Source organism: Lonchura striata, chromosome 12 (genome assembly GCF_046129695.1).
Source record: "Lonchura striata isolate bLonStr1 chromosome 12, bLonStr1.mat, whole genome shotgun sequence".
NCBI lineage: Eukaryota > Metazoa > Chordata > Aves > Passeriformes > Estrildidae > Lonchura > Lonchura striata.
Window position 1 is genome coordinate 15,540,288 of NC_134614.1, and position 25,853 is coordinate 15,566,140.

The 25,853-nt window shown below is 44.8% G+C and overlaps 1 protein-coding gene across 4 annotated transcripts; it reads left to right on the plus strand.

Moving 5' to 3' along the window:
• Positions 1–895: 895 nt before the first annotated feature.
• QRICH1 (glutamine rich 1) lies at positions 896–25,531 on the plus strand. 4 transcript variants are annotated; one of them, XM_021531158.3, is made up of 11 exons: positions 917–961; positions 2,015–2,075; positions 5,394–5,723; positions 13,974–14,990; positions 17,254–17,431; positions 18,011–18,165; positions 18,908–19,022; positions 20,345–20,453; positions 20,809–20,960; positions 21,640–21,730; positions 22,500–25,531. In XM_021531158.3, exons 3-11 carry the CDS (start codon positions 5,415–5,417, stop codon positions 22,690–22,692), a joined length of 2,319 nt encoding a protein of 772 aa, XP_021386833.2. In that variant the 5' UTR covers positions 917–961; positions 2,015–2,075; positions 5,394–5,414; the 3' UTR covers positions 22,693–25,531. The 4 variants fall into 4 exon arrangements, with proteins under 4 accessions (XP_077642266.1, XP_021386833.2, XP_021386817.2 ...); XM_021531142.3 differs by having other exon boundaries at positions 936–1,032; XM_077786140.1 differs by lacking the exon at positions 2,015–2,075 and having other exon boundaries at positions 896–961.
• The last annotated feature ends 322 nt before the right edge of the window (positions 25,532–25,853 follow it).

Consider the following 25,853-nt stretch of genomic DNA (forward strand, 5'->3'; position numbering starts at 1 on the left):
CTGAGGGCACAGAGACTGCTCTTATGTGCTGTGTAGCACTGATGTGACCCCACGGGAGCTGCAGCTGCCCCAGCCAGTAAGGTTGGACTGGGGTCAATGGTGTTGGGGTGGAATGGCGAGTGTCTCCGGGGGGTGCAGGCAGGAGAGGCGAGTGCAGGGGATGTGTGGGACGGGGCAGGCAGGGCACAGGGGGTGCAGGCAGTGTGTGCACGTTGTGTACAAACACCGCCGGAGCGCCCTCCCCGCTTAAGGTGGACTCAGCGGGGTGCTGCCTGCTCGGCCCCGGGCTGGGGGTCAGAGGGGTGTCCCCGCGGAATTGGCACGCACCCCGTGCCATGAGCCCCGTGTCTGTGCCCCTGGAGCTGAAGCGAGTGGAGGGAGACCCTGCCCAGCCCCACGGGCCACCTTAAGCGGGGCCGGGGCTGGGGAGGCCGCGGCGAACACATGGGCGCGTTAAAGCGGAGCCGCACAGTCCCGCGGGGCCTCCTCCGCCTCCATGGGGACGCTTCGCTGCGCGGTGCGGCCGGGGCAGGGCGCAGCCGCTCCGCACGGCCTCCGCACGGCCTCCGCCCGGCCCGGGAGCCCGTGCACCGCCGGCCGGCCCCACGCGGAGCCTGCCCCAGGCGCTGCGTGGGGATGGGGGCCGGGCTGCACCCGCATGCCGCGAGGCAGCGGAGGCTGCTGGAGCCTCTCGGCGGCGTCGCCCCGCGGCCAGGCGGTGCTGCTGGCATCCCGGGTACCCCGGCTGCCCGGGCTCCGTCCCGGTCCCTCCGTGTCCCCCCCGCCTCCAGCGTCCCCGCGCCCCTCCGGGCAGGGCGCCCCCCAGCGGCCGCACCCTCCCCGCCGTGGCCAGGCCCCTTTAAGGCTCGGGGCGGGCCGAGGAGCTGAGCTCTCGCGGGGCTTGGGAGCCGCGCTCTCGCGAGGCTGGTGCAGCGCGCTGATTGGCTGTAGGGGGTTGAATGTAAGATGGCGCCCAGGGAGCTGTGAGGGGAAAAGACTCGGGGCCGAGGCGGCGGCGGCGACAGGGCCGGGGTGAGGCGGGGCCGGGTCACGCCGCGGCGCAGCCGGGCCGGCGGGCCGGGGTAGTGCGCGGCGGCGGTGGGGCTGGGTGGGGCCCCCCTTGGGGCGCGGGAGGAGGAGGCGGCGGTTCCGGGGGCGGCGCGGGCCCGGCGGGGAGGGGGAGGGGGCGGCCCCGCCTGCCGCGCGCGCGCGCGCGCGCGCTTTCCCGGCCCGCGCGGGCGCGCCCCCGGCTCTTCCCCCCCCGCGCACCGGGCGCGTTCCCGTCGCCCCCCCCGCCCGGGCAGCGAGGCACCGGAAGGCGCGGCCTGTGCGCGGCCCTCGGCGGCCCCGTCCTCGCGGAGCCCCCGACATGGCTCCTGCCGGGGGGGGCGGGGGAGGCGGTGTCACGGCGCCGCCTGCGGGCCCGGCCCGGCCGCCCCGCCGGCAGACAAAGGCGGCAGGAGCGGCTGGGGCAGTGCCGGGTCCCCGCGGGCGGGAAAAACCCCACGAGCTCCGCGTCCCCGCTCGGGCAGGACAGAGGCTGAGCTGCAGCCGACGGTCTCGGGGCCTCAATACGGAGCTTCGCCTCGTCTTGTCTGGGTGGCCGAGCGGTCCGTAGCGTTCCCGGCTGTCTCTCGGGCAGCACCGGGAACGCCTGCGGGGGGAGGGGTAGGGGGGATCGCTTCTGGATGCGGTCACTGCTGCTGCTGCCTTGTTCTAAGTTCTGTGTGCCAGTAACTCCGGTGTTACCCACCGTGCCGCGCCTGTCGCCGCACGGCGCTCTGTGACAGATGTGCTCGCACAGTCGCTCTCAGTACCACCAGGCTGAGGGATACGATGGTTAGAAATTGGGCATCTTGCAATTCCTCAGAAGGAGCTGCTAGCTGCGTGGATTATCATACCTTTGTTTCCTGATTTTTTTTTTTCTTAATGGAATACGTATTAAAAATAAAATGACTTAATAAAGAAAGAGGAACTGGGGATGGAAAGGGCTTCTTTGTTCTGTCTTCTCCAGAACGTTACAAGTCTAAGAGCTCAGGACAAGAGCAGCAGAAATACATGCAACATGGTGACTGGTGAGTCCAGATTGTCCACATGCTGCAAGTTGTGTGTGTGTTTTCAGTAACCTCAGTCTAAGTTTTATCAACTAACCGTATGTGCTCATACTCTTCAAAGAATTTCTTGAACTTACTTCTTGAAAAAAAATGCAGTTATGCTGCACAGAGAGGAGTTATCCTCCTTTATTGGAGAAACTTACTGCCTGGATGCTCTTTTTAAATTTTTAAATGCAATATTAAAAACATGCTGCTGAGATCCAGTGAGGGTGGACATCTGCAGTTTCCAGTGTGTGTCTGTGGGATAAATGGAATGTACAGATTAGTGTGTTTTAATAACTGAAAGTAGTGACTACAGCAGCAAGCTGTATGTGTTAACCTACAAAAGCCTGTTGAATGTACCCTAGAGCCTTACAGAGGTTTTCTGCCATAAATGCAGTTTGGTTTAATTTTAATAAGTAAAATTTCTAGGGGTGCAGCATTACATTTATGAATCTTTCTGTGGACTTGGTACCTCCACTGCTGCATAGGGGTAGTGCAGTGGGAAGTGCAGTTTTGAGTGGTTCAGTATTTCTAGTTAAATAATCTTAAGCAGCCTTAAAACTGTTACGAACAACTCCAGGAGACACTGCTACCTACAAGGTCTGTAACTGCAGCTGTAGAGAAAACCCGGGGAAGGTCTTGCTGCTCTTCTGGGGTAGGAACAGATGCCTCATGGCATGGTGGGGCTCTGGTCCATGCCTGGCACATGGAATACTGCAGGGGCTCAGCTTAGTGGCTCGTAGCATAGTAACTTCAAGAACGTGTAAAGGATTTTTTTTTTCCATGTTAGACGAAAGGAAAGAGATTTCTTCAGTGCTTGCTTTAAGATTTGTATTTAAGAAATCAGTGCTTGCTTGGTGGTCAGAAGAGGTTGGTGATGGTTTGGTGGTGGACCTCTGCTGCTTGTGCTTCCGGGTGTCTTGCGGCTTCTGGTCTCCAACACAGGAAAATGATGTAGCTTGTGAAAGAAGGGTTGGAGTTTCAAAAGTAGAAGTGAGGGCTAACAGTTCCCATTGGGAACCGTGGCCCTGCTGACCTCCTTATTCTCTCCTTAGATAAGATTAACAGGTGGATAGCCATTTCCTGTGTTGTTAGAACATACTAAAAACCAATGCAGGAGTGGGAAGGGGGCACCTGGGAGAGGTGAGCCCATCCAATTCAGCAGCAGCTGGCTGTCAAAGAGCATCTGTGGCACTTATGTCTGGAATCCTGCTGTCAAAGAACATCTGTGGCATTCATGTCTGGGACGCAGCATGGCATCGTTGAGGCTTATTCTTCAGAAGAGTCTTCCCTCTCAAAGCTGTATCTGCTAGTGCACCTCAAGGTGGACCTGGAGAATGATGATGCTCTTCTGAAAGCCTCACTGTGGTATTGAAGTCAAATAGCTGAAAGTTCCAAGTAGAAGACTGGGACAAGTTAATTGCTCAAAATCTATTTTCCAACCTCAGGGTATATAATAGAGCATCATGCAGTTGGATGAAAAACACATTTCAGTGTGCCTGCTGTAGGTCTTATCTGAGTCCTGAGTCCCTATGGATGCATTAACATTGTTGTTCTTCCTTGGTTTTACCCTGGGCATATGGTCACTGGGAAGGGGTTAGTGCTGTGGAGGTGTAGAGTACTCTTGAGTAGCTCCTGGAGAAGTGAGTTTTTTCTGTCCAGATATGGGTTCTACAGGAGCTTCTGTATGCTGATATTTGCAGAGCTGTTGGATTTGCTATGTGAACACCATTATCTGGTGTTTTTTATTAAACATGCTGCATTGCTGCATATTTTAAGAATATTTTTTATAGAAATCTCATACAGCAGCAAATGTGTCTTAAAGACTTCAGAAACCATAGATAGAGCACAAGTTGCCTCATGTGTGTTCCTGTTACCTTTGATATTAGTTTTTTTTGGTTTTTTTTTTTTTTTTCTTTTGTGAGCTTGCTCCAGTGCACTAGCCATGAACCTCCATGCAAACAAAAACTCTGTTTGGACTGCTGTCACATAACAGTGAAGAGGGGTTAGCATTTGCTTCAGCTCTCCCAGCTTTTGGTGATAAGTGGCACTGGACTTGTGCAGTGTGCTTGAGTGACAGTGAAAGCCTGGAGTTAACTCCCATTTTCCCACAGGGCAGTCTTATGTTCAGTCATAGCCCTGTCTCTGTTTTACTTTGTTAAATCATGGTGAAAGAATACATAAAGCTCTGTTTTTGTACCTGTTCTCTTTAGACCTACAGTCATAGTGATGTCTGTCTGTTTTTCCTCCTTTATGCAGCTTGATCTAGTAGTGCTGAATCACCTCTTCTAGTCCTGATCTTGTGGTGTTTCACATCTTTTCACACCTGTCTCAGTATCTGGTGATGTTACGGCTCAAATGTATTTATGCTCTATCAAGGCTAATTAGTGCCTTAGAAACAACCAGTATACTCACTGCAGAAACAATTGGTGGGTTTAAACAAGATAAGTCAATAAGAGAAGAATGCTGGCAGAGTATACCCTAGAGCTGTCTGATGTTCTCAGGTGGAGTTATCTTTGGTGGTGGTGGTTTTTTTCTTTGCTTTCACTTCTGCCCTGATCATCTTAACTTTTCTGTCTTTCTGTTGTCTTCACACATGGCATGTTTCATGTTAACCTCTTCCTATATTAAAAGGGCATCAAGAACTGATGCTGCAGTTGCCTTTGTCATTTCCAGAGCTCTGTTTCTCCATGTGTGTAGTTCCCAGTTTGAGGAAATATCTCAATTCCAGCGCTCTCCTTTTGCTTGCTATGTTCAAATCGATGGGGCTGTCCTACTCCTAATAGCAAAGAGCTGAGTGCTACATCTGTTGCTCTTCTGTTGTCCTTCCCATTAGCTGCCTAGAATAGAACTGCACGGCCTGATAGAACACACTGCTCAGTTTCCCACCTCTGCGGCTGCAAAGCAGGGCCGCAGATATTGATTTCTAAGCCTCTCTTGCTAACAGTGCATGCTGCAGACAAATGGAATGTATGAGTGGATTTGTCTGGTACAGGGCTTGCCTGGTCTGGGTGAAGTACAGAGCTAGGAGTGTTTACATGGCAGTGAGCTCTGGGAGGAGGAGGAATCACACCTGGGTGTCATTCAGACTCCCCTGAGCTGCCAAGAGTTAATCTGAGAGATGTGTAGTAGCACAAAATACCTCATAAAACTAAAGCATCTGTCTTGGGCATCTGGCTGTGCATGTTTGCCAGTTTTCATACAGTACTTGGTATGAGAGATTAGTTACTGGAGTTAAGAATATCCTTGCATCAAGGGAGTGCTGTAGTTAAGACTTTTACTTTCTCTTTCCTTAAGGAACCCTGAGGACCTTGCAATATGAATAATTCTCTGGAGAACACCATTTCCTTTGAAGAATACATCCGTGTGAAGGCACGAACGATCCCCCAGCACAGGATGAAGGAGTTTCTAGACTCCCTTGCTTCCAAGGGGCCAGAAGCTCTCCAGGAGTTTCAACAGACAGCCACCACCACAATGGTGTATCAGCAGGGTGGCAACTGTATTTACACGGACAGCACAGAGGTGGCTGGGTCTTTGCTTGAACTTGCTTGTCCTGTGACAACCAGTATCCAGCAACAAACTCAGCCAGAGCAGCAGATACAGGTTCAGCAACCCCAGCAAGTCCAGGTAAGCATCTGAAATAATATTTGAATTATTGTATATATGACTTGCTAACTGATAGAGTAGTATTCAGAGCTGCTGTTTAACCTTAAGCCTCAGACAAGTGCATAAGAGGCAGGGCCAATTAACTTCATATAGACCAACAATATTTCCCTTTCATTTAAAGAATTTGGTAGTAAATTTGCTCTCTTGACTGTGCCTCCCTCGAGCCCTGCTGTAGGAGGAGCCGCACACATAGCAATGGAGTGGTGTCACCTATTGGAGAAACAGTTCTGGCATGTACACAACTCCAGAAGCCTTGTGCTCTGAAGCTGCTATAAATATCAGATCCCTCTGACTGATTGTTCAGGGTGGCTGTGGGATGAAGCTTGCCTTAAAGCCTTTTTTTTCCTTAATAAAATCAGTAATCTTTAAATAGTTTTACTTGAACATTCTAAGAGTTGTTCTTAAACTGACTTTTAAGTGAGGGGGTAATGCAAGAGAGTCAACTTTAGGATATGAGCCAGGGGAAGATAAGTTTCTGGAAAGGAATTCTAAAGGATGCATATGCATCAAGGTAGAGTATACGCTTGCACAATAGGAGTTGCCTTCTTTGTTTTGATTTTTTTTAAGTAGATATTACATTAGGTATTTTATTAAGTATTAAAGTAAATCCACTAACAGAGGAAAAAGACAAACCAATTTTATACTTAGGAAGCTGCTTTTGTCTTAATATACATTTTGTAATTTGAGGATTTCATAAGTGGCAGGGCACTTTAACTAAAGTTTTTTATGATATGTCTCTAAACAGCTGAAATCTGCCTATAGCTGTAATTTTGATACACTTGAGATATGAATCTTTCTGGTTCAGTTTCTGTAGCAGAATGTAAAACTACAAACTTTTTTTTCATTTTCTTTTTTTTACAATAAGTGAGGGTATGGAGTCACAAATGACTGGAGATCAGGTAGTGTGTGCTTGCTGCAGTGTAGTAGACTTGTGTCAACAGCTCACTTGTGTGTTTTTATCCTACAGCAAAGACAAAACTCCTTCACTGGTAATTCGTCTCCAGTTACTCTCTATTGAGTTAATGAATGCTTAACTGGGACTTCTGTAACCTGTTGCCCTACAGTGACTTGTGTTGAAAGGCTTTTGAAGAACAAAATCCTGGTCTTTCAGGCATGACTTGGATCTCTGTATGAGGCTATTAAAACTGATCAAGAGTGGGTTTGGTTTTGCCAGCTAGTGTGTTTTCTGAAAGAAGTTTTTTTTGCAGCAGAAGAGCTAGGAGGGTTGGCTTTTGAGAGCCTTGAAGATATGGAAAGCCCCCAGACCAATTGTAAAAGTCAAAAAGAATCTTTTTATTTTCCCTCTCACTTTTGCTGTCTCATTTCAGAACTACCCAATGTTCAGGCTTGACCCTTGCGAGTCTTTTAGTAACAGAGATAGGGAGGGAGGTCATATATCTTATGCTCCAGAGAAAAATAACCTGACCTTCTTGTAAATAAGCATAGAGTTCCTGCCAGAGACTGGTTCCTGATTTTGGAACTGAATGACCTGCACCCTAAATATGAAAAGCTGCTAATGAAAATTAAGATTTCAGCATTTCCTGAAGAATGTTGTCTACTCTCTTCTCCTTGTTTATGTCCCTTTGCTTTTAGATACCTGCTTTCCCATCTGTACAGATCATCATTATTATTTGTATTGCCTATCGTGCTGCTGACTTTAGGTGGCTTGTTTGGTACTAGATGTGGCTGCAGCTTTTGTGTATCAGCAGAGCAGCTGAACTCAGGTGTATTTGAGCAGCTAGCTCAGAATTATCTTAGTTTTTCTGCAAGAATAGAGTGGAGAAGAATGTGGTTACCTCTTTGCAAGAGTGTTTTTCTGTATTTCAGGATTTCTTATTGAGACGTAATTTATGTTAAACTCACGATTTAGTGTTCACTCATCTCTGCACTGTCACTGTCGCAGTGGCAGAGCTCATCTTCTGGATCAAGCTGGGTTTTGTTGTGATGCTGGGGAGTGACAGTGTTCCACCATAGCCATGCACCTGGTCCAGCTGGCACCCTGTGCCAAAATACTGCTTGTGTTGTATTATGTTGAATTTTGGTCATCTGCTGAAGCCTCTTAGCTTTTGATTAAACTTGTCATCCTGGTACTTGAATTGGTAATCTGTTTAGTTCTTGCTAATCCAATTACAAGTCAGTGGAAGATCCTTTGAAGGACTGTGCTTATGTCTGGCAGTGTGACAGTGCTGCTTGGGGTGACTAACAGTATGACCAGTCAGATGACCTCAGAGTTGAAATTGGTGATGATGATCCTACAATCATAGTGATAGTGCTCAGGTTTCATCCTGGATTTTACTTGCTGTGAACAACTAAACACACAGTGTGACTGCTTGCTGTTTTATTTATTATAGAAAAATAAATTTTCTCTTTGGAGAAGTTGTCACCTTAAGGTTTTCTTACCTAAAAGTCTCAAAAAAATCTTATCAAATGTTTATTTTACAGTATGAGTGGATGCAACTGTTGGGTTATGTACACTGTCATTGCTACAGTTAAGTGTCCTGGAGCTCCTTCCACACCCAGTATCACAGGGATGCCATAAGTGACCTTAAGAACGAGTTTAGTATGTCAAGTTGTCATACCTTGTTATGCATCAGGGAGTGGCAGGGAAGGTCTGTGTTTTGCTTCAGTCAAGTAAGAGTTTTATCAGCATTGCTTTTGGTAAGATTGTTGCTTGTTGGTTCTGTGCATAGAGGCCATGGAATTGTTGATGTCAGTGAGGTGTTTAGTGCTGGCTTGCTTCCCAAATATGGTACTTTTACAGAGGTCAGCAAACCTCTTGTGCCTCTTACCCAGGAAGCTTTAACTGGAAGAATATCAGAGGACAGAAAGTAACTTCGTTTATGGTGTGTGTGGAGAAAATCTCTCTGTTTCAGCTTTTTATGAGCTGTCTGATGTCTAGGTGGCAAGATTTTCTTGGGCAGGGCTTGAGGGGAGTTTGCTACATGTGGGAAAGATCACAAAACTGTATGGGGAATGGTTGAATGCCTGTGTAAAATATCTTTCAGTTGATACTTGTGCCTTTCTATTTGCTCAATTCCTTATGTGCTTACTATTCAGTCTATTCTGTGACTTCAGACCTTTATAGGAGGCTGGACATTATTAATGACGTAAGGCAGGGAAAGATGTCCTTAAATAGCTTAGGAAAAAATCTTATCTCTGGCTCTGCAAAGAATTCATCTTTGCTTCTGATGGGTGTACCTTCCTCCTGCTGCTGTACTGGTTGTGAAGTTTAGCTTGGAGGTAGAGTTCCTATTTGGTTATGTTTGAAAAACATGCCAGTATGATTTTAGTGTAGCATCAGGTATTAATTGGCATTTGCTAGGGCTGAGTGGGACAATTCAAAGAGTTGTTGTAGTCAAGAGTGGTGTTTTCAAGGTAGCATCTACTTGTATATGGAAGTACCCTTCTGTTGGAGAGGTAAACTGTTTTTTCCTTCGTTCTTGTCTTTTAACTGCCTTAGACCTAAATCCCTCCCCAGTGTACAGCTTGTACAGCTTGGCAGCATAATCTTGATAGTGTAACTGTTTAAACACACCCAAGGCCTAATTTAGCTGATGGAATTCTCTCTCTGATGTTGATGAATGAGCAGAGGAAAAACCTGGAGTGAGAGTCAGTCTGGCAGTTGTTCTGAAAAGCTGACTCGCACCCTTCCCATAGACCTTGTTTACTTAGATAGCAAAGGACTTCCTGTAAAGTAGTTAAATAACAAGTTCTGACATTTCCTGGTACTTCACTGATCAGTCTTTTCACTTACTCTTCACTTACACTTTTCATATCTCTTTTGTACTTGCTTGTACACTTTCTGGTGTAACTTTAGAAGGAACTCTTTTTTTACAGTGTTATTTTTTAGTGCTGGACATGCTTTAGCTTAGGACTGCTGTTGAGGGAACTGTATTTTAAATCTTCTGTCCTTAAATTAGGCTAAAAACCACTGAGATTACTCTTCTCATGCTCTCACTAACTTTTTTCCCAGGTATTTGACTTTACGTGGGAAGTTTGAGATGTGCCCACGTTACTTCTGGGGGCTTTTGTAGCATACTTCCCACAGCAAGTTGGCCACCTGCCGAAGCCTTCTTACCTCTTGTAGGTTTGGTGCCTGTTATTTGAGATTCCCTCCAGATGAAACTAAGCTGTAAGATGCAGTGTTGTGTTTTGGTGTTGTTAAACTTGACCGGTGAGCAAGTCTAGAACTAAGTTTGAAATAGTCTTCTGGGAGCTATAGTATGGACATGTTAGTATGTCTCCAGTCTTGCTCTGGAGATCTGCTCTTGGTGTGTACTACTGCTTGCTGGTTTAAATACAGCTTCAGAAACCAAGATCTCTTTGTGAAAAGTTGCATTAAGAGCCTGTCAGGTGCTGTAGGAAAAGCTACATATCAAAAAACCCATGCAGGAAAGAGTTGCTCTGTGTACTTGTTTAGAGTTAGGTTTTAGGAAATACTAGATAATCCAGTCAGTCTGCAGATGAAAGAATTAAAAAGCAAATAAAATCTCAGTTGTTTCAGAACTGAGTTTGATTCCTTTTTGGGCAGAGAATCCACACAGGGCAGACATGTTATGATTCCTACTTGAAAGTTTGTCTATCAACTATTAGGAAAAAAAGTTGTGGCAACCAGGCTTCAGATGTTCTCATGGCCCTGGAGTTATTTATTTACTCTGCATTTGCTCAGTTCAGGACAGAATGTGTTTTTGGGCTTGATGTGACAGAAGATTTCCTTTAAGGGAATTTAGTTCTGCTCTTCTGTTACAATACAAGGTTGATTTCTAACACTTCTGATTTTCTGAGCAGCTAGTACTTGGTCCAGCTTCCAGCTACTTTATAGTGAAAAGGCGTTTCTCTGTGTCATGGTACCCTGCTGGGAGGTGGTTCTTTCATGCTGTTGTATCCAGACTTTTGGCAATAAACTGTATTTCAGTACTGGTAACTTGACATGTTCCTTTCTTGCACCAGTAACCCAGGAATTGCCAGCATAACATGTTTTTGCTTTAATCTTCAGCATAAAATGAAGATTTAAAGTCCCCTGTTGGTCTTGGCCTGTAAGTTTAAAACATTCCCCTTTGTACAGTCTCTTATAAAGTCTGCTGCTGCTGCTGAGTGTAATTCTTTGTCTAACTTGCTATCTGAGGAAAAAAAGGACAATGAGGTCAATATAAGAAGCCTTTGATTTCAGACCAGATTAAAGCCTGTAAATCTGAAATGGATGCTTGTAGCACTCCTGGATACTACCTACTTGAAAACAGGGAGGGATCTACTTCAAGATACAGTTGTTAAAAATGGATATGTAATTCACAGAGGATGCATAATGCGTGGTAGGTAGAGCTCCAATATATTTTTAAATAGAACCACTCTCTAGTCAGAAGCATGATGTCTGCAGTTTGAAACATGGAGAGCTTCAAGTGATTCTGGTGTTTAACTTCATATTGTTTGGGTCTGGACTCATTCTTTGGGTGTTAACAATAGCAGGGTGGACTCTAAAGCAGTAGCAAGGCATCCCTGTTGTAGGAGTTAGGATTTAGTCCTGCTGGAGTTTCGAAGGGCCTCAGGGCGTGACTGCTCATCTGTTGAAAGTGGTGAAGTTGCTGCTGACTTTTGAACACTGTAGGCTCAGGCTCTGAAATGGTTAATGTCTCAAAGCTGCGCCAGGGGAGGTTTATCGTGGACATTAGGAAGCATTTCTTTACCAAGAGAGTGGCCTCTGGAGCAGGCTTTCGAGAGGTGGTTGGTGAAGAAGCATTCAGGCAGTGCTGTGAATGACATGCTGTAGCTTATGGTCAGCTCTGAAGTGGTCAGGCAGTTGGACTAGATGGTCAGTGGGGGTCCCCTCAAACTGAAACAGTCTGTTTGCAAGAGCAGAAGGGAGCAAATGCTGTCTTGTTCCATTTGTTCTTAGGCCGTGCCTCTTGCTGACAATGCCTTTCTTAAACCAGTTCCATTACCTTTCTAATTGTGCTTATGTGATAAAATTGTTTCAGTGCAGGAGGAGACTTTGAATTCTTACTGCTAGCAAAAATAAGTCTTTCCTTTATATATGTTACAGCACTCACAGGAACTGTAATGTGAAATTTTGTATGGATAGAAGGTGGGAGTGCTTTTACAGTGTTCTTGGTCAACCTGTGGAAATTGTGAAAACACTACAGAGGTACAGGGCAAATGACACATTTATCTCTTAACATCGTTTTGAATCATAGTAGATAAAGCAAATGTTTCTTGTGTGAGACTGAAAATACCAGTGCAATAAAACATGTAGTTTGTTCAATCTTTGGCTTTTGCCTTGCAGGTAATCTTCTGAACAAGGGTTTAAATTAATAGTAAGGACCATGTTAATGATTTTTAAAGTGAAATATTTTGGAGAATTCTTGCCTTAGGGGTGTGTTTGCAACTGACTTTCTTAAACTGAGCCCTTACCTGGGATCCATGTTTGGGCCTGTTTGCCCAAGGCAGTACTCATGCTCCAGGGCAGAACAATATCAAATACAGCTGAGGAAACATCCCATAGGTGAATTCATCTTTTTCAATTGAATGCTTGATCAAATCACTCATTGATGCAGCTTTTTAAACTGTCATGCTGACATAAGGTCACATGCTTCTTGTTACCTTGCAGGAAATTATTACAGAGTCATCACATCATCTGGATTACAGTATACTGCACAGAGTTCCCAGAAGGAACTATACTTTGTTCTTCCTGGAAATAAATTAATTCTTAACAGGAGGTGACTTATAAATCTGGCCTGCCAGTGGGGCATTTTGCTACCCCAGTTTTTTCCTTGGCAACTCTTAATTGGCTGTAAATGGGTCCTTAACATTTTTCAAGACTTCTTAGCAGTGATGCTGGGAAGTGAGATTTTGTGCACAGCAGGCCTGCATTGTAATTCTTTTTGGTATTGTCAGGCTGACTAGTGTGCTGTCTCTGTGCAAATGCTGCCTTAGTCTGTCTGGATTCAGGAAGTGAGGTAGAAAAAGGTGAGAGAACTGTGAGTAGGAAGACATTTAGTCTTGCAGCTAAATAAGTCTGTGTTGGCTCCAGAAAGAGGTGTTGAGTAATTAATTCACTCCCTTAGGATAAAGCGTTAATGAAGCCTGGAGAAACAGATGGTCATGTGTACCTGGGATATCGCTTCTAGGACAAGGCAAATGTAACAAGTTGTCTGTGTAAATGTGAGGAAAAGTGGAGAAGTGTCTGGACAACGGATGTGAAGCTATTGAGACCTGAAATTTGTGCAGGGGGCTGCCTTTGACTGCTGGCTTTCAGTGTGCTGCTGGACTGCTGCTAGGTATTGTGGCAGACTTTGGACAAATGAGCATTAATGTGAGAGGGTGTGATTTTTTTTTTTCCTCTAAAATAAAAGGAACTGGTTGGGAATCAAGTCAACAGATTTGTCTGTGTTACTCAGCATTGTCTAAGTGCATGAGCTAGAAAATACAACTGAATAGTTTGGACAATAACTGGTATTAATAAGTAAATAATGAAAAAAAAGGTTGGTTTTAATTATCCTTGCCAAAGAAATTCTTCTAGAGTTTACAAAACATGCTGCAGCATAGGCCATTAACGCATGACAGAGATTGAGGTTGAACTTGCCACATTGTGTGTTGGCACCCACTTGAGTAGTGCTACTATTAATGATAGGTTTCCAAGTAATATTCCTGTGCTTTATGAGGAAAGAGCCAAGTGCTGGTTTTGACTTACCCATATTTCTTATTGCCTGTCACCAGCAAGTGATCCTGTGGCCATCTTGGGACTGGGGTGGGCAGCAATAGAACAATCTTTGGAGCATGGTAAGAATGAGGCAAGCTCCTGTGATTGTAATGTGAATGATCTTTAAGTCTTGGTATTGCAAGACCTGTGCTAACATAACATTTTAGCAATGCAAATAGCTTTGAAGATGCTTGGATTCCAAGGATGGAATCCGTTGGCTTGAGCCCATAGAGCTTTGAGGGTGGAGATGTAGCTCACGTGCTGTTCTCTCTGTGCTGAGAGTCATGTGCAGTGCTGAGCAAACACATCTGCTGTATCACTGTTACCAGCCGGGCACTTCTAGAATAACTTGGTTTCATTTTCCTGAAATCTTTACTAATGGATTAATACATGGAATCAAAAGTGAGCATAAAAGACCTGAAATATAGTGACAGACCATTCTGTCACTATGAGTGACAGACCACTCTGCTGATCTCTGGTGTTTGCTGATCTCTAACTGTGGCTTGGTGTCATTGCAGGTTCAGGTCCAGGTCCAGCAGTCACCACAGCAGGTCTCCGCCCAGCAGCTCTCTCCACAGCTCTCTGTCCATCAGGCTTCGGAGCAGCCAATACAGGTCCAAGTGCAGATCCAAGGCCAGGCGCAGCAGCAGGCATCCCAGACAATACAGAGTCAGTCTCTTCAGAGCCCCAGCCCATCGCAGCTGCAGGCAGCTCAGATCCAAGTGCAGCATGTGCAGACTGCCCAACAGATCCAGGCTGCAGAGCTACAGGAGGAACACATACAGCACCAGCAGATCCAGGCTCAGCTTGTGGCAGGTCAGGCCATTACTGGTGGCCAGCAGATCCAGATCCAGACAGTCGGGGCACTGTCACCCCCACCTTCTCAACAAGGCTCCCCGCGAGAGGGAGAGAGGCGGATTAGCTCTGCGAGTGTCCTTCAGCCAGTGAAGAAACGTGAAGTGGATATGCCTATTACTGTATCGTATGCTATTTCAGGGCAGCCAGTTGCCACAGTGCTGGCCATTCCTCAGGGCCAGCAGCAAAGTTATGTCTCTTTAAGGCCAGACTTGTTAACAGTGGACAGTGCCCACCTGTACAGTGCCACTGGGACCATTACTAGCCCCACTGGAGAGACGTGGACCATCCCTGTTTACTCTGCTCAGCCACGTGGTGACCTTCAGCAGCAAAACATAACCCACATTGCCATCCCTCAGGAGGCCTACAATGCTGTCCACGTCAGCGGCTCACCCACAACACTGGCTACAGTGAAGCTGGAAGATGACAAGGATAAGATGGTGGGAAGTACTTCAGTAGTGAAGAACTCTCACGAGGAAGTGGTGCAGACTCTTGCTAACTCGATCTTTCCAGCACAGTTTATGAATGGCAACATCCACATTCCAGTGGCAGTGCAGGCTGTGGCAGGGACATACCAGAATACAGCACAGACAGTGCACATATGGGACCCACAGCAGCAACAGCAGCAGCCCACACCCCAAGAGCAGGGGCAGCAGCAGCAGCTACAAGTCACTTGCTCAGTAAGTTAAAACTGCCTGTTAGTCTCAGCTGGTGATTAACAACTTACAAATGTTTTGGAGAGGGAGCATGCCAACAGACAGCTGGTGTCTGCGAAGCAGAGAGGCATCTGTCCCAGAAGCCTGAATGTGACATAGGGCACTTCACTCCTGATGGGTATAAGACTTCCATGTGATAATGTTGGTACATAGTTATAGGATTCAAAACTTTCCAAAAGAAAGTACAGTTTTGATCTCAGTGTTAAAAATTAATAAATACATACTGATTGCCAGATTCTACATAGCATGTATTCCAAGATCTGCAGTGTTTTCCTGAGATGTTCCAGGGGTTGCAGTGGACAGGCAGGGATAATTTCAGCCAAATAAGGTGTGCTAATGTGTACTAGTCATTATCAGTTACTTTATGTTATGTTGTACATGGAGTCCACAGCAGATCCAGTGCCCCAGTGAAGTATCAAAATCTGACTAGTTGTGAGCAAACTTCCCAGATAAAGTGTACTTTAGGGTACATAAGGTATTTAAAATAAAATACTCGAAATACATAGGCAATTCCAGGAGGAATGTACTATCTCTCTAGGGGAGGCAATGAAGCTACTAGAAGTGAATATCACACTTTTGGGAGTTGACCCTCTACAAACTGAAGCAGAGAAGGAATTTGACTGCCTGCCCTGTGCTGTCCTCTGGCATTATGCTTCTAGGGAATCTGGGCAAGTTGCAGCAATTTTGCTCTATTTGTGAAAAATATGTTTGTTAAGAAGCATCTGCCAGTTCAGCAGATTTAAATCAGCCTGTATCCAGCTTTCACACTGGACAAAGGTGTCTGTGAGGTTAGGGCAGAAGACTGTCCCTTGGTTTGGGCTGATGGAGTTGTCACTGGAAAACTTTCAGCTCTCTGGAGAGTAATATTACCGCTCTGTGGAGGAGAGCAGAGGCTCAGTCCTGGCTACTACAAAGACAAGGTGTCAGTTCACCCTTGGACTCTAAGGCAGAGAGAGGCTTTGCTTCACAACTTTGTTGCCATCTGCCTTGATTAAAGCTGGGCTTTTTCAGTCAGTCTCTGCAGGGGTTGATAAGCAAAAAGCTAATAAGAGCTGATGCAGAGAATAAAAAAACAGCCAGAGGGAGATAGAAGGCTCTGGTCTGAGGCTCTTGCAGACTTTGCCTCTTAAGCTGTTGGTTTTTTATGCTAGGTAAGGTACAGGTATTTAAAGTCTACATGCTGTTTTCATATGCCATGGTCTTTAGTATTGTCAGAAGAACTTCCACTAATATTGACACTTAGCAATATCAAAGGAAAAGCTGCTTTTTGGAGTAACTCTTAGGAAGGAAAAGGCAAAACTGTTTTCATATAAGAATTGCTATTTCTGTAACATACAGGGTACCAGTGAGAGTTTGACCAAGGTCTGTAAAGCTATTAATTGCAGTAGCTATGAGACTCTGTAGCACAGAATTGAAAACCTGTAGCAAAGAATGCAGAGTGAGTGCAGCTGGAGGACTTGGCTGTGGGTTTTAGATTGGTGCTATTGGTGGCCTGACAAATAAGTTTGATTGAGATCGAAACTCTTGGTGACCTAAGGTCCCACTGCAAAGTAAGTTTCAAAAGGGTCTGGAGATGCCTTAGGTCTGTAAAAAATCATTCAGTTTTCACACAACAGTAGCTAGTCCCCATTAGTAATATTTGGTATTTTGAGAGTATTGCATTGAAATTGAATGGATGTTTTGATGCTGTGTTCTAGTCCTACTGCTTTATACCTTTTACAAGTGAATTAATCTTATTTATCATTTATGGTAGGAACAGAATGTATTTATTCTGTGCGCCTGTTATGTACTGCTTAAAGAAGAGAGTCTGGATAGGGAGGGATGCCAGTGGTGTATGGCATGTGATTGTACCCAGGACCTTCCTTAGGCTAGTCCAGTGTGGAGCAGCAGTGGTGAGTAAAGCTGGTGGCACCTTCCTGTTCAGGGGCTGGTTGTCTCTGTGGGCTGCTCTTGTAGTGAGATGGACTTCAGTGACGACTCAGAGTGACAAGTGAGCTGAAGATAGATCTGTCCATTCAAACTTAAAGAGTTTTTGGAGTGTAGAATATTCTTTTGTGAGCAGCAATTCAGGTTGGACAGCAAAAGTTACATTCCTTGGATTAATTTCTTGTTGGGAGTGTTGCAGAAGGTTGGTATCCTGGGGCTACAGGTATTGTGGGATTCTTGGTTTTTGTCCAGCTCTTGCATGTTGAAGTGTGTATATAAACTGAAGAGTTTTCTTTCATAGGCTCAAACTGTTCAGGTTGCTGAAGTTGAACCACAGCCACAGCCGCAGACTTCACCTGAACTTCTGCTTCCAAACTCTCTGAAGCCAGAAGAAGGTCTTGAAGTGTGGAAAAGCTGGGCACAGACCAAGAATGCAGAGCTGGAAAAAGAAGCCCAAAATAGACTAGCACCTATTGGAAGTAAGTGTCGTTGACAATATGGCCTTCGTTTCCTTTCAAGTAGGATGAGGAATAACTAAAATGCTATGTGGGAAGACTCTTCTGTTTAATCAGTGATTTCCTAAATTTAAATTTTAATCTACTATGCAGTACGAAGTACTGTGTATTCCCACTGCCACAGGACATGTATTAGCTCTGTGCTGAGCCCTGTTGAGCACTTGGGCTGATAGCAGTAGAAAAGGGCTCTGCATGGCTGTGGTGCATGGACAAACTGTCTGTCCAAGCTGGTGGAACAGTCATGGAGTTGCTGTTTTCCTGTTGCTGCAGGGCAGCATTTCACTGGGGATATGGTAAAAGAAGGCAATAGTCATGCATTTGGTAGGGCAGAGGATCTTCCTATCAAAATCTTGCTTGTTTTATCTTTTAGTATTTCTAACAGCCTAAGATCTGGATTTATTTCAACTTGCATTACTATACTGGGAGAATGAGGTAGTACTGGACCTGTCAGATAGAATGGAGATGTGGAAAATGTTTTCTGAAATGTTAGGAAATAATATGCCTTTATCACTTAAATAATATAGCTTTGTTTTGTTTTTCCAGGGCGTCAGCTGCTGAGGTTCCAGGAAGATCTCATCTCTTCAGCTGTGGCTGAGCTGAATTATGGCCTGTGCTTAATGACACGAGAAGCTCGGAATGGTGATGGTGAACCCTACGATCCAGATGTGCTCTACTATATCTTCCTGTGTATTCAGAAGGTAGGATGGGACAGCTCTATGTGCTGCAGAACTGCCCGTGTTGTCAGCATGTGTAGGGGTCTCTTGGTTATAAAAATACAAACTGTAGCTTTTATTAAGCTTCTCAACAATTTTATAAGAAAAAAGTCTCTTTGCTTAAAAAACCTTGAAAACATCAGATTACTTGTCTGTCCTTAGTGCAAGCAATGGTTTAATCCATGAGTTAAGTTTGTGAATAACTGGGTTCAGTATAGTAGTGAAAATAATAAATCCATTTAGCTTTTTTTGATGGGGGGAGAAGGGTTGGATTATATTTGAAGAAGTTGTCAATGTCAAGATTTAAATTTAGTTGAAGCTTTAACAGGCAAGAACTTAGCTTTATGTGCTATGGGAAGTATGAGCTTTCTGGAAGAGCTGCAGGAACAGAGCTATACTTAGACAGGGAAATTGAGCATCCTTGTTGTTAACCTGAAAAAATAGTGTCCACTACTCATGTGAAATAACTAGAAGTGAACACATCTGAAACAAAAGGTGAAATCCAATCAGCTTTACTTTGTGAGATAGTTTTTCCTTTTTCTCTCTTGGCATTCCCATTATAGTATTCACCTTGGTGCAAGAGTACTCACTCTTTAAGTAAACTGTATTAGTCTTCAGTGCTGTGCTGTAAAATGATCAACTGAGGATGTGGGCCCCTAGGATGAGGTCTGGTCTGAGGCACACACCTGCTCCCACTGTACTGGCCTGTGTTGTGAATCTCTTACAGTATCTCTTTGAAAATGGCCGAGTCGATGACATCTTCTCAGATCTCTACTATATTCGGTTCACTGAATGGCTGCATGAAGTTCTTAAGGACATACAGCCTCGTGTTTCACCTCTTGGTAAGGGCTATTGTTTAAGAACTTTAAAACTTTCCAGAGCTTAGAATGTTTAAACTGAACCTATAGCATGAGTGTAGTCTGAATAGAAACCCTTTTGAAGTATGTAATATCCCTAGGCCAGCTAATGCTGCTCAGGGAGAAAAATGTTATGTTTGCAGTGAATGCTGGGGTTACTGCAGTTGTCAGGCTCTAATCCTGACTGTCATTGAGCATTATTTGTCTGTCAGTTGTCACCAATCAGAAGGCACATTGTGGGGACTTCACAGTGTCATTAGATTGGCTTACTTGGCAGCCAGCTGATCCTTGATTTGAATCAGGTTTCCTCATCTGAAATGGTAATACATCCTGCGTCTAATATGTATTGTTTCTTTGGGAGATAATACAGCACTGTCATAGTGCCATGGAGCCAGATGGATACTGTCTGCAGAACCAACTGAGTGTCAAAGGAAAAAACAATGAGTGAATAAAGCCTCCAGTGCTGCAGTCAGTTGCAGCTCAACCTTATGTTTAGGAAATCATGGCAACAGGGATGTGGAGGCAGTTCCAGAAGAGACAAATTTTGACGGAGCACTGTATGAGAACTAGATAAAAATTGCATTTTCAGAGCATGGAAACCTGGTTTCTCACTGCTTCTTTCCCTTTGATATGTTTGGACATGAGTGAAGAAGTTAATTCTTATGTTCAGTAAAGTAGCTGATGTTGCAGGCTAGGTGGCTAAGTGGCACCATGAGTTTTGGAATCCTTTTGTTTTCAGTCTGGCTGTTTGATCAGTGCTTTGACATTCCACAAGCCCCGGAGTTCGTACTGCTGTCTGTTTTTCTGTTTGTATTTGGAGTGTAGTATTTTTCTTCTACACAAAGGGGAAAAAAAATTGGAAAAATCAAAGGATTACTCATGTGTCCAAATACATCACTTGGCACTGTGTGCTCACTGAAGCTGTGCTCGGGGCCAAGAACTGATTTGTTACACTGGCCTGCCTGCTCTCACATATTATAGGATTAAGAGCATCTGCATTGGAGTCAAGCCAATAATTAAAAGCTGTTTAAGTACGTATTCTTTTCTCTATGGGCTGGGATGTGTAGGCATGTTGCACAAGCATACTCTCCACAACTAGAGGTTGATGGATATGTACAAGTGTTTCCTAACTGTACCTGCTGTTTAAAAAGTTATTTGCAGAGCACTGAATCTTGACATTAGTGAGAATCTCCTCTTTTTCCTTCTGTTGAGATTTTATGCTCTCCAGTACTTACAGACTGTAAAATGCTGCCTGTGCTCATGTTGTGTCTGTCCCCTGGCATGATGCCGACTTCTGATTATTGCAGGTTACATCCTCTCCAGTCATGTAACAGAAGAGATGCTGTGGGAGTGTAAGCAGCTTGGAGCTCACTCCCCTTCCACCTTGCTCACTACACTGATGTTTTTTAATACAAAGTAAGTACTCAGGTCTTAGGGAATCTTGGGGAATAAAAGAACTTCAGAGACCTTAACAAGATTGGTGTGAAACTACAGCACTGCATAGGGCAAAATCACAAGTTTCAAATGATTGCATACAGAACCCGCTTGTAGCTTCATCAGACAAAGAAGATGCAGTATAACAAGGGAGTGAGCTAGCAGAGGGCAGACTGAACCTGTAGCTTTTCTATGCTTTGCTGCTGGAAGAGTCCTTAGCCCAGTGGTTGGTTTGAGCTTCAGTCTGCTCATGATGGCTAAAGATAACTACCTTGCTGTTATGACTTATGTCTCTTGCTCACCTCTGAATGTTCTGTGTTCTGTTCTTGCTGCTCAGATACTTCCTGTTGAAAACAGTAGACCAGCACATGAAGCTGGCCTTCTCCAAGGTGCTGAGGCAGACCAAGAAGAACCCTTCTAATCCCAAGGATAAAAGCACGAGTATCCGCTATATGAAGGCTCCAGGCATGCACCAGACAGGACAGAAAGGTAGTGTCTAGGAAGTTTCTTTGGTATATTTTACTTACTTGGGCTTGAAGAAGTGGATGAACCTGGAGATGTTTGCAGGTAGGGAATCCAAGGCTCTGCCAGTTACCTATAGCCTGGCAGTATGTGTTTTCCATGCACTATCCAGGAGAGGACAGTACCTTCTAATCATAGCCCTGGGGACATGCCTTACCTGACGGGTAAGGGACTCATCAAGAACTAAGGATATTTTTTTGTTACTTTTTTTAATGGGCAAAGAGACTGTTGGATGTAAGTGCTTATGTAAGATGGAGAAAATTCTTTGGGAGGGCTTCTCTTACTTTGGTTCATGTGAACTCAAAATAATTCCTATGTAAGTACAATCGATCCTCTCAAAAGCACAGGATGCAACTGAGGCTTTGCAGTCTCAGTAGTGATATTTCCCTCATTTTGCACACTGGTAGAGGAGAAATGGAAAGAAGGATATGGATGGGTTGTGGTCTTCTATAGCCTTGGGATAAAGCAAACTCTGCATAATGCTTTTAAGCATTTATAGCCAGGTGCTTCTGCCCTGGAACTGCCATATGTCTCTTGTCAGCTCTTGTCTGGTGACAAGGTGCTGCAGTGTTGAGGTTCTGTGGTACTGCTCGGTGTGCTGTGCTTCCACAGGGTGTCTGACAGACTTCTGGGGGCTGGTTTGTAGTTACAGATGACATGTATGCAGAGCAGACCGAGAATCCAGAGAACCCCCTGAGGTGTCCGATAAAGCTGTATGACTTCTACCTCTTCAAATGGTGAGAGCTCTCGTCTGTGTGTATGGTGCTTGTCTTCTGTGACTGGGGAGCTGCACCCTGTGCCTGGCCTAGTTTTCAAAGTTGTGTGATAGCACTGGCACAATTTTTGTATTTCCACAAATTTACTTAAAATGGCGAGGGCTGTTGATGTGAGAGAGTGGGATTAACTCTGATGGCATATAAATTGAGTTGTTTTTGGTATTTAAGAGACAAATCCTGATTTGTGAACTGGCTGCTCTTAATCTTGGATATTTGCTGTGTTGACATGAATTTGTTCTTCTGCTTATGAGTTGCAAGTCATCTGGAAGCATCCACTCCTGAAGATAGGATTAGGGTCCTATTCAGACCAGCTTCTGAACAAAAATAAGGACTTGCTATGGAGATTGGAGGATGCCTCAAAGGACTCATCTCTAAATTATGGTGATTCTGTAATTTAATATAATGGTTCATCTGCAGAGATGGATCTGCAGGTAGCCTGAATGTTAAAATACCCCATCCTTTTTTCACTCTGAAGAACCTCTAAAGCCATGTGTGTGTTATGCTTACCAGTGTGAAATAAATACTACTTTGTTGTAGTCTCCTCACCATGGCTTTTTAACCTTGGCATGTCCTAAAATGAATCTTGCTGCTAGATCTATCTCTGTACCTTCATTTGTCATCAGCCAGATATTCACTGTCAGGATTTGTGAAGCCTGGGGTGAGGACAGTGGTGGTGTTTCTCTTCCAGGACATTTTGTTAGTCTGGTTATTTCTGATCTTCCTCACACAGCCCCCAGAGTGTGAAAGGCCGGAATGACACATTTTACTTGACACCGGAACCAGTGGTGGCCCCCAACAGCCCTATCTGGTATTCCATCCAGCCGATCAGCAGAGAGCAGATGGAGCAGATGCTCACCCGGATCCTGGTGATACGAGAGATTCAGGAAGCTCTTGCCGTGGCTAATGCCAGCACCATGCACTAAGGCATCCTTCGTGGCTCAGATGGGGTGGGGCAGGGTGATGGGGGAGGGACAAGCAAAGAGAAATTGTACAGACTTTTACACTAAAGGAGATGCCTAAGTTTTTGGTTTTTTATTGGTGTAGTTATGAAGCCCTTTTAGGCTTCTTCTCTTTAAAAGAATCTAAAGGAAAACCTACCCATTGTGTATCCTACCCAACACACCAAACTGTTGGAACCATTGGAGGCTGCATATCCCCTGCGAGCTGGGAGCTGTGGAGAGCTGCTGGTTGACTCTGGGTTTTTTTTATGATGTAGAAAACCTGAACTACAGGATTGGCCTGGTTGGCTGGGGCCTCTGTCTCCTCGGAGCACGTGCAGCCTAGAGGGCACAGAATGATGGATGGACCTGCTCAGCCAGTGGAGGAGAGGCAGGCATCTTCTTTTCTTGTGCTTGGACATTAATTTGCTGTTATCTTGGAAGAAAGAGGAGAGAGTGAACTGCAATTATGATTTATACAAAAAAAAACAAACCAACAATTTCTATTCAGACCTTTAAGTGACATTTTTAGATGTTAAAAGTACAAACTTTACCACACTCTTCTTTTTTGGCCTAACATTGAGGCCTTAAAGCTTGAGGCTTCTGTGCCTGATGGAATTCTTGTAACATACACTTGTGTATCATATAAAGATACCACCCTGTTTCTCTTATGTATTCTTACTCTAGTTGTTTATTAAGAATGACGAGCACGTCTTTTCAACATGCCATTGAACAATGTGTCTTTATTTGGGGAAGAGTGAGCTGTGAGGGTGGGGGGGGTCATTATACAAAGATCAGTATGCAAACTGGTTGTTTTCATCCCTGTTCATGCTTTCCAGCTCAACTCTGCTGGATTTCTTTCACCCTACAACTTATGACGGTAGAAGGGCATACACTTCTGTAGAAAGACCTGAATATCTGCTTGCTGATGGAAGCTCAGTGCCAGGCTAGGAACATGCGATCTGTGAGACCAGATCAGACTGTCCTAATGTTCTGTAGCTTTACCCCTAGGCAAATCCCCCTTTCCACCTTTTCAAATGCATCACAACAACAGCGTGATGGAGAAGTAGTGGAGGGAAAAGGCCTTCCAGGAGCAGCATATGGCTTACTCCTGCTGTTTAACAGCCTTTTCACAGTTTTTAACACAGCTGTGTAGCTTTTGGCATAGTTCATGGCCATAATATCCCCAGTCCTGTAGCTTTGCCTTGCTGCATCTTAAATGGTTGCTGTATTTTATATCATTAACAAATAGTCTGCTCTTTTGAAGCCAGCAGGTAGTCAGCTGTGCTTGAAATGGGAGATCACTTGCCAGGCTTGTTATTTGTGCCACCAACTTCTTGGATGCAGAGAAATTGCTCTGCTTCTTGAACTTGTCTTCCCTGCTTCTCCCTGTCATGTTCCTTCCCTGTTCCAAAATACACAGATAAATATTTAGATATATATTACAATAAAAGAACTTAAACTTGTGTACAGGAAAAACTTCCCTGAAGCCTCTGTTGTCCAGCACCTATCTGTATTGAGAAAGAAGGTCTGCCCTCTCTGCTGGTTGTGCAGGAGTGTAAATTGATGAGAGTAGCCAATGTTCCCTGTCTTTGTGCTTGTGAGCAGTGTTGAGGTGTGCAGCTTAGAGAGACTTCCCAAGCCCCTGATGCTTCATATTGATGTTGGTGTTCCTGAGGAAGCAGGTGTGCTTGAGTTAGTGTCAGTATGAGCAGTTTGTTCCCTCTACATGACTTTGTGCTCAAGTAGGTGCGTGCGGAGAGGTGAAGTAGCAATGCACTTTTGTTTTGTTTTAGACTCTTAGCTCAGTGTCTGCCCTCAGAACTAGGCCAGAGGAAAACAGCCAGGGATCACTGCCCAGATCCAGTGGGCAAGCTGGGAAGATAGTGCCTAGGGTGGTGTAGTGCTGGCAGCAAGTACTGTGACCTCAGTTTGTCTGCTGGGAGCCAGCAGTTGCCCCATTGTAGGGTGGCTCTGGGGATCACCAGTACTGCTTCAGCTGTCAGAAACTTCTAATCCTTTCACCATTGACAGGAACTTCAGCTGAGCTTTCTGGGGAAACTGAATTCCTTGTTACCTTAAAATTTTAGGTTGTGCACTTTCCTTATTACTCTTAAATGCAAGACAATGTCAAGTCTTTGTAGGGGGAAGAGTTCTCCTTGGAGGATACTGGTTAAGAACAGGGAAACTAGGCACACGGTGAGCTGTGGAGGTCTCCTGATGCTTGGTTTTGTCCTGATGGACTGGAGCGTTTCCATTTCTTTCTCATTGTCTACATGTACATAGGAGAGGATTTGCTGATGCAGAAGTGGACTGCTGCACTGTTCTGTACTGTCTCATCAGAATGTCCACTGTGTTCACTTCATTCCCTATTTTTAGAGACAATCGATATACTGTGACTTAAGGATTATTTTCCTGGATCTGGCTTCTAGTCTGTCTCTCTGGAGCTAGTTTAAAAGGTACAGTATTTCTAGAATATAAATACTATGTTCTTTGATAGTGAAGAACATGATCTGCTCCCTTGTAGGGGCTCTTAGGAAGACATGCACAGAGTAGCACAGAAAAGTGCTGTGGCTTAGGGTTGCTGTCCACATTCTGGGAAATTTCCCCAGTCAAACTACATGTAAAATAGCTTTTTAACACTTTCCTATAACCAGCTTGACTGCTGCTTAAAGGGCATTCCCCCTTGGCTCTGAGAGTGCCAAACTGCTTGTACTGCTCTTGTATGCGTGTATATATTGACAGGAACTCTCCGTGCCCTATGCCTTGTACGAGACAGGCTTAAAATGCATCAATCTCTAAATAAATAGAGCTGAGAAGTCGAGCTGGAGACCGTGTGTTGTTGATTTTGAACTGTGCCCATCTTGTCACTGTGGTATGAAAGGAACCATAGAAAGCAGAGACTGACTGACTGTTGTAAAGCACCTCACATTCTGACATGAGACTCATGTATTGTCCAAGCTCTTGACATTTAACAGTGTTGCTTTCTTTAGGAAACTTGTAGCCTCTTACAAGTGTCCACAGCACCATTAGATTTTCATTTGCTTTCAAGAGGCCAAGCATTTCCTCTTTAAGTGGTAATGGCTGAAGCAGTGGAGAGCAGACTAGAGAGTGGTTCTTCACTCCTATCTAAAGCAGTTTATAAA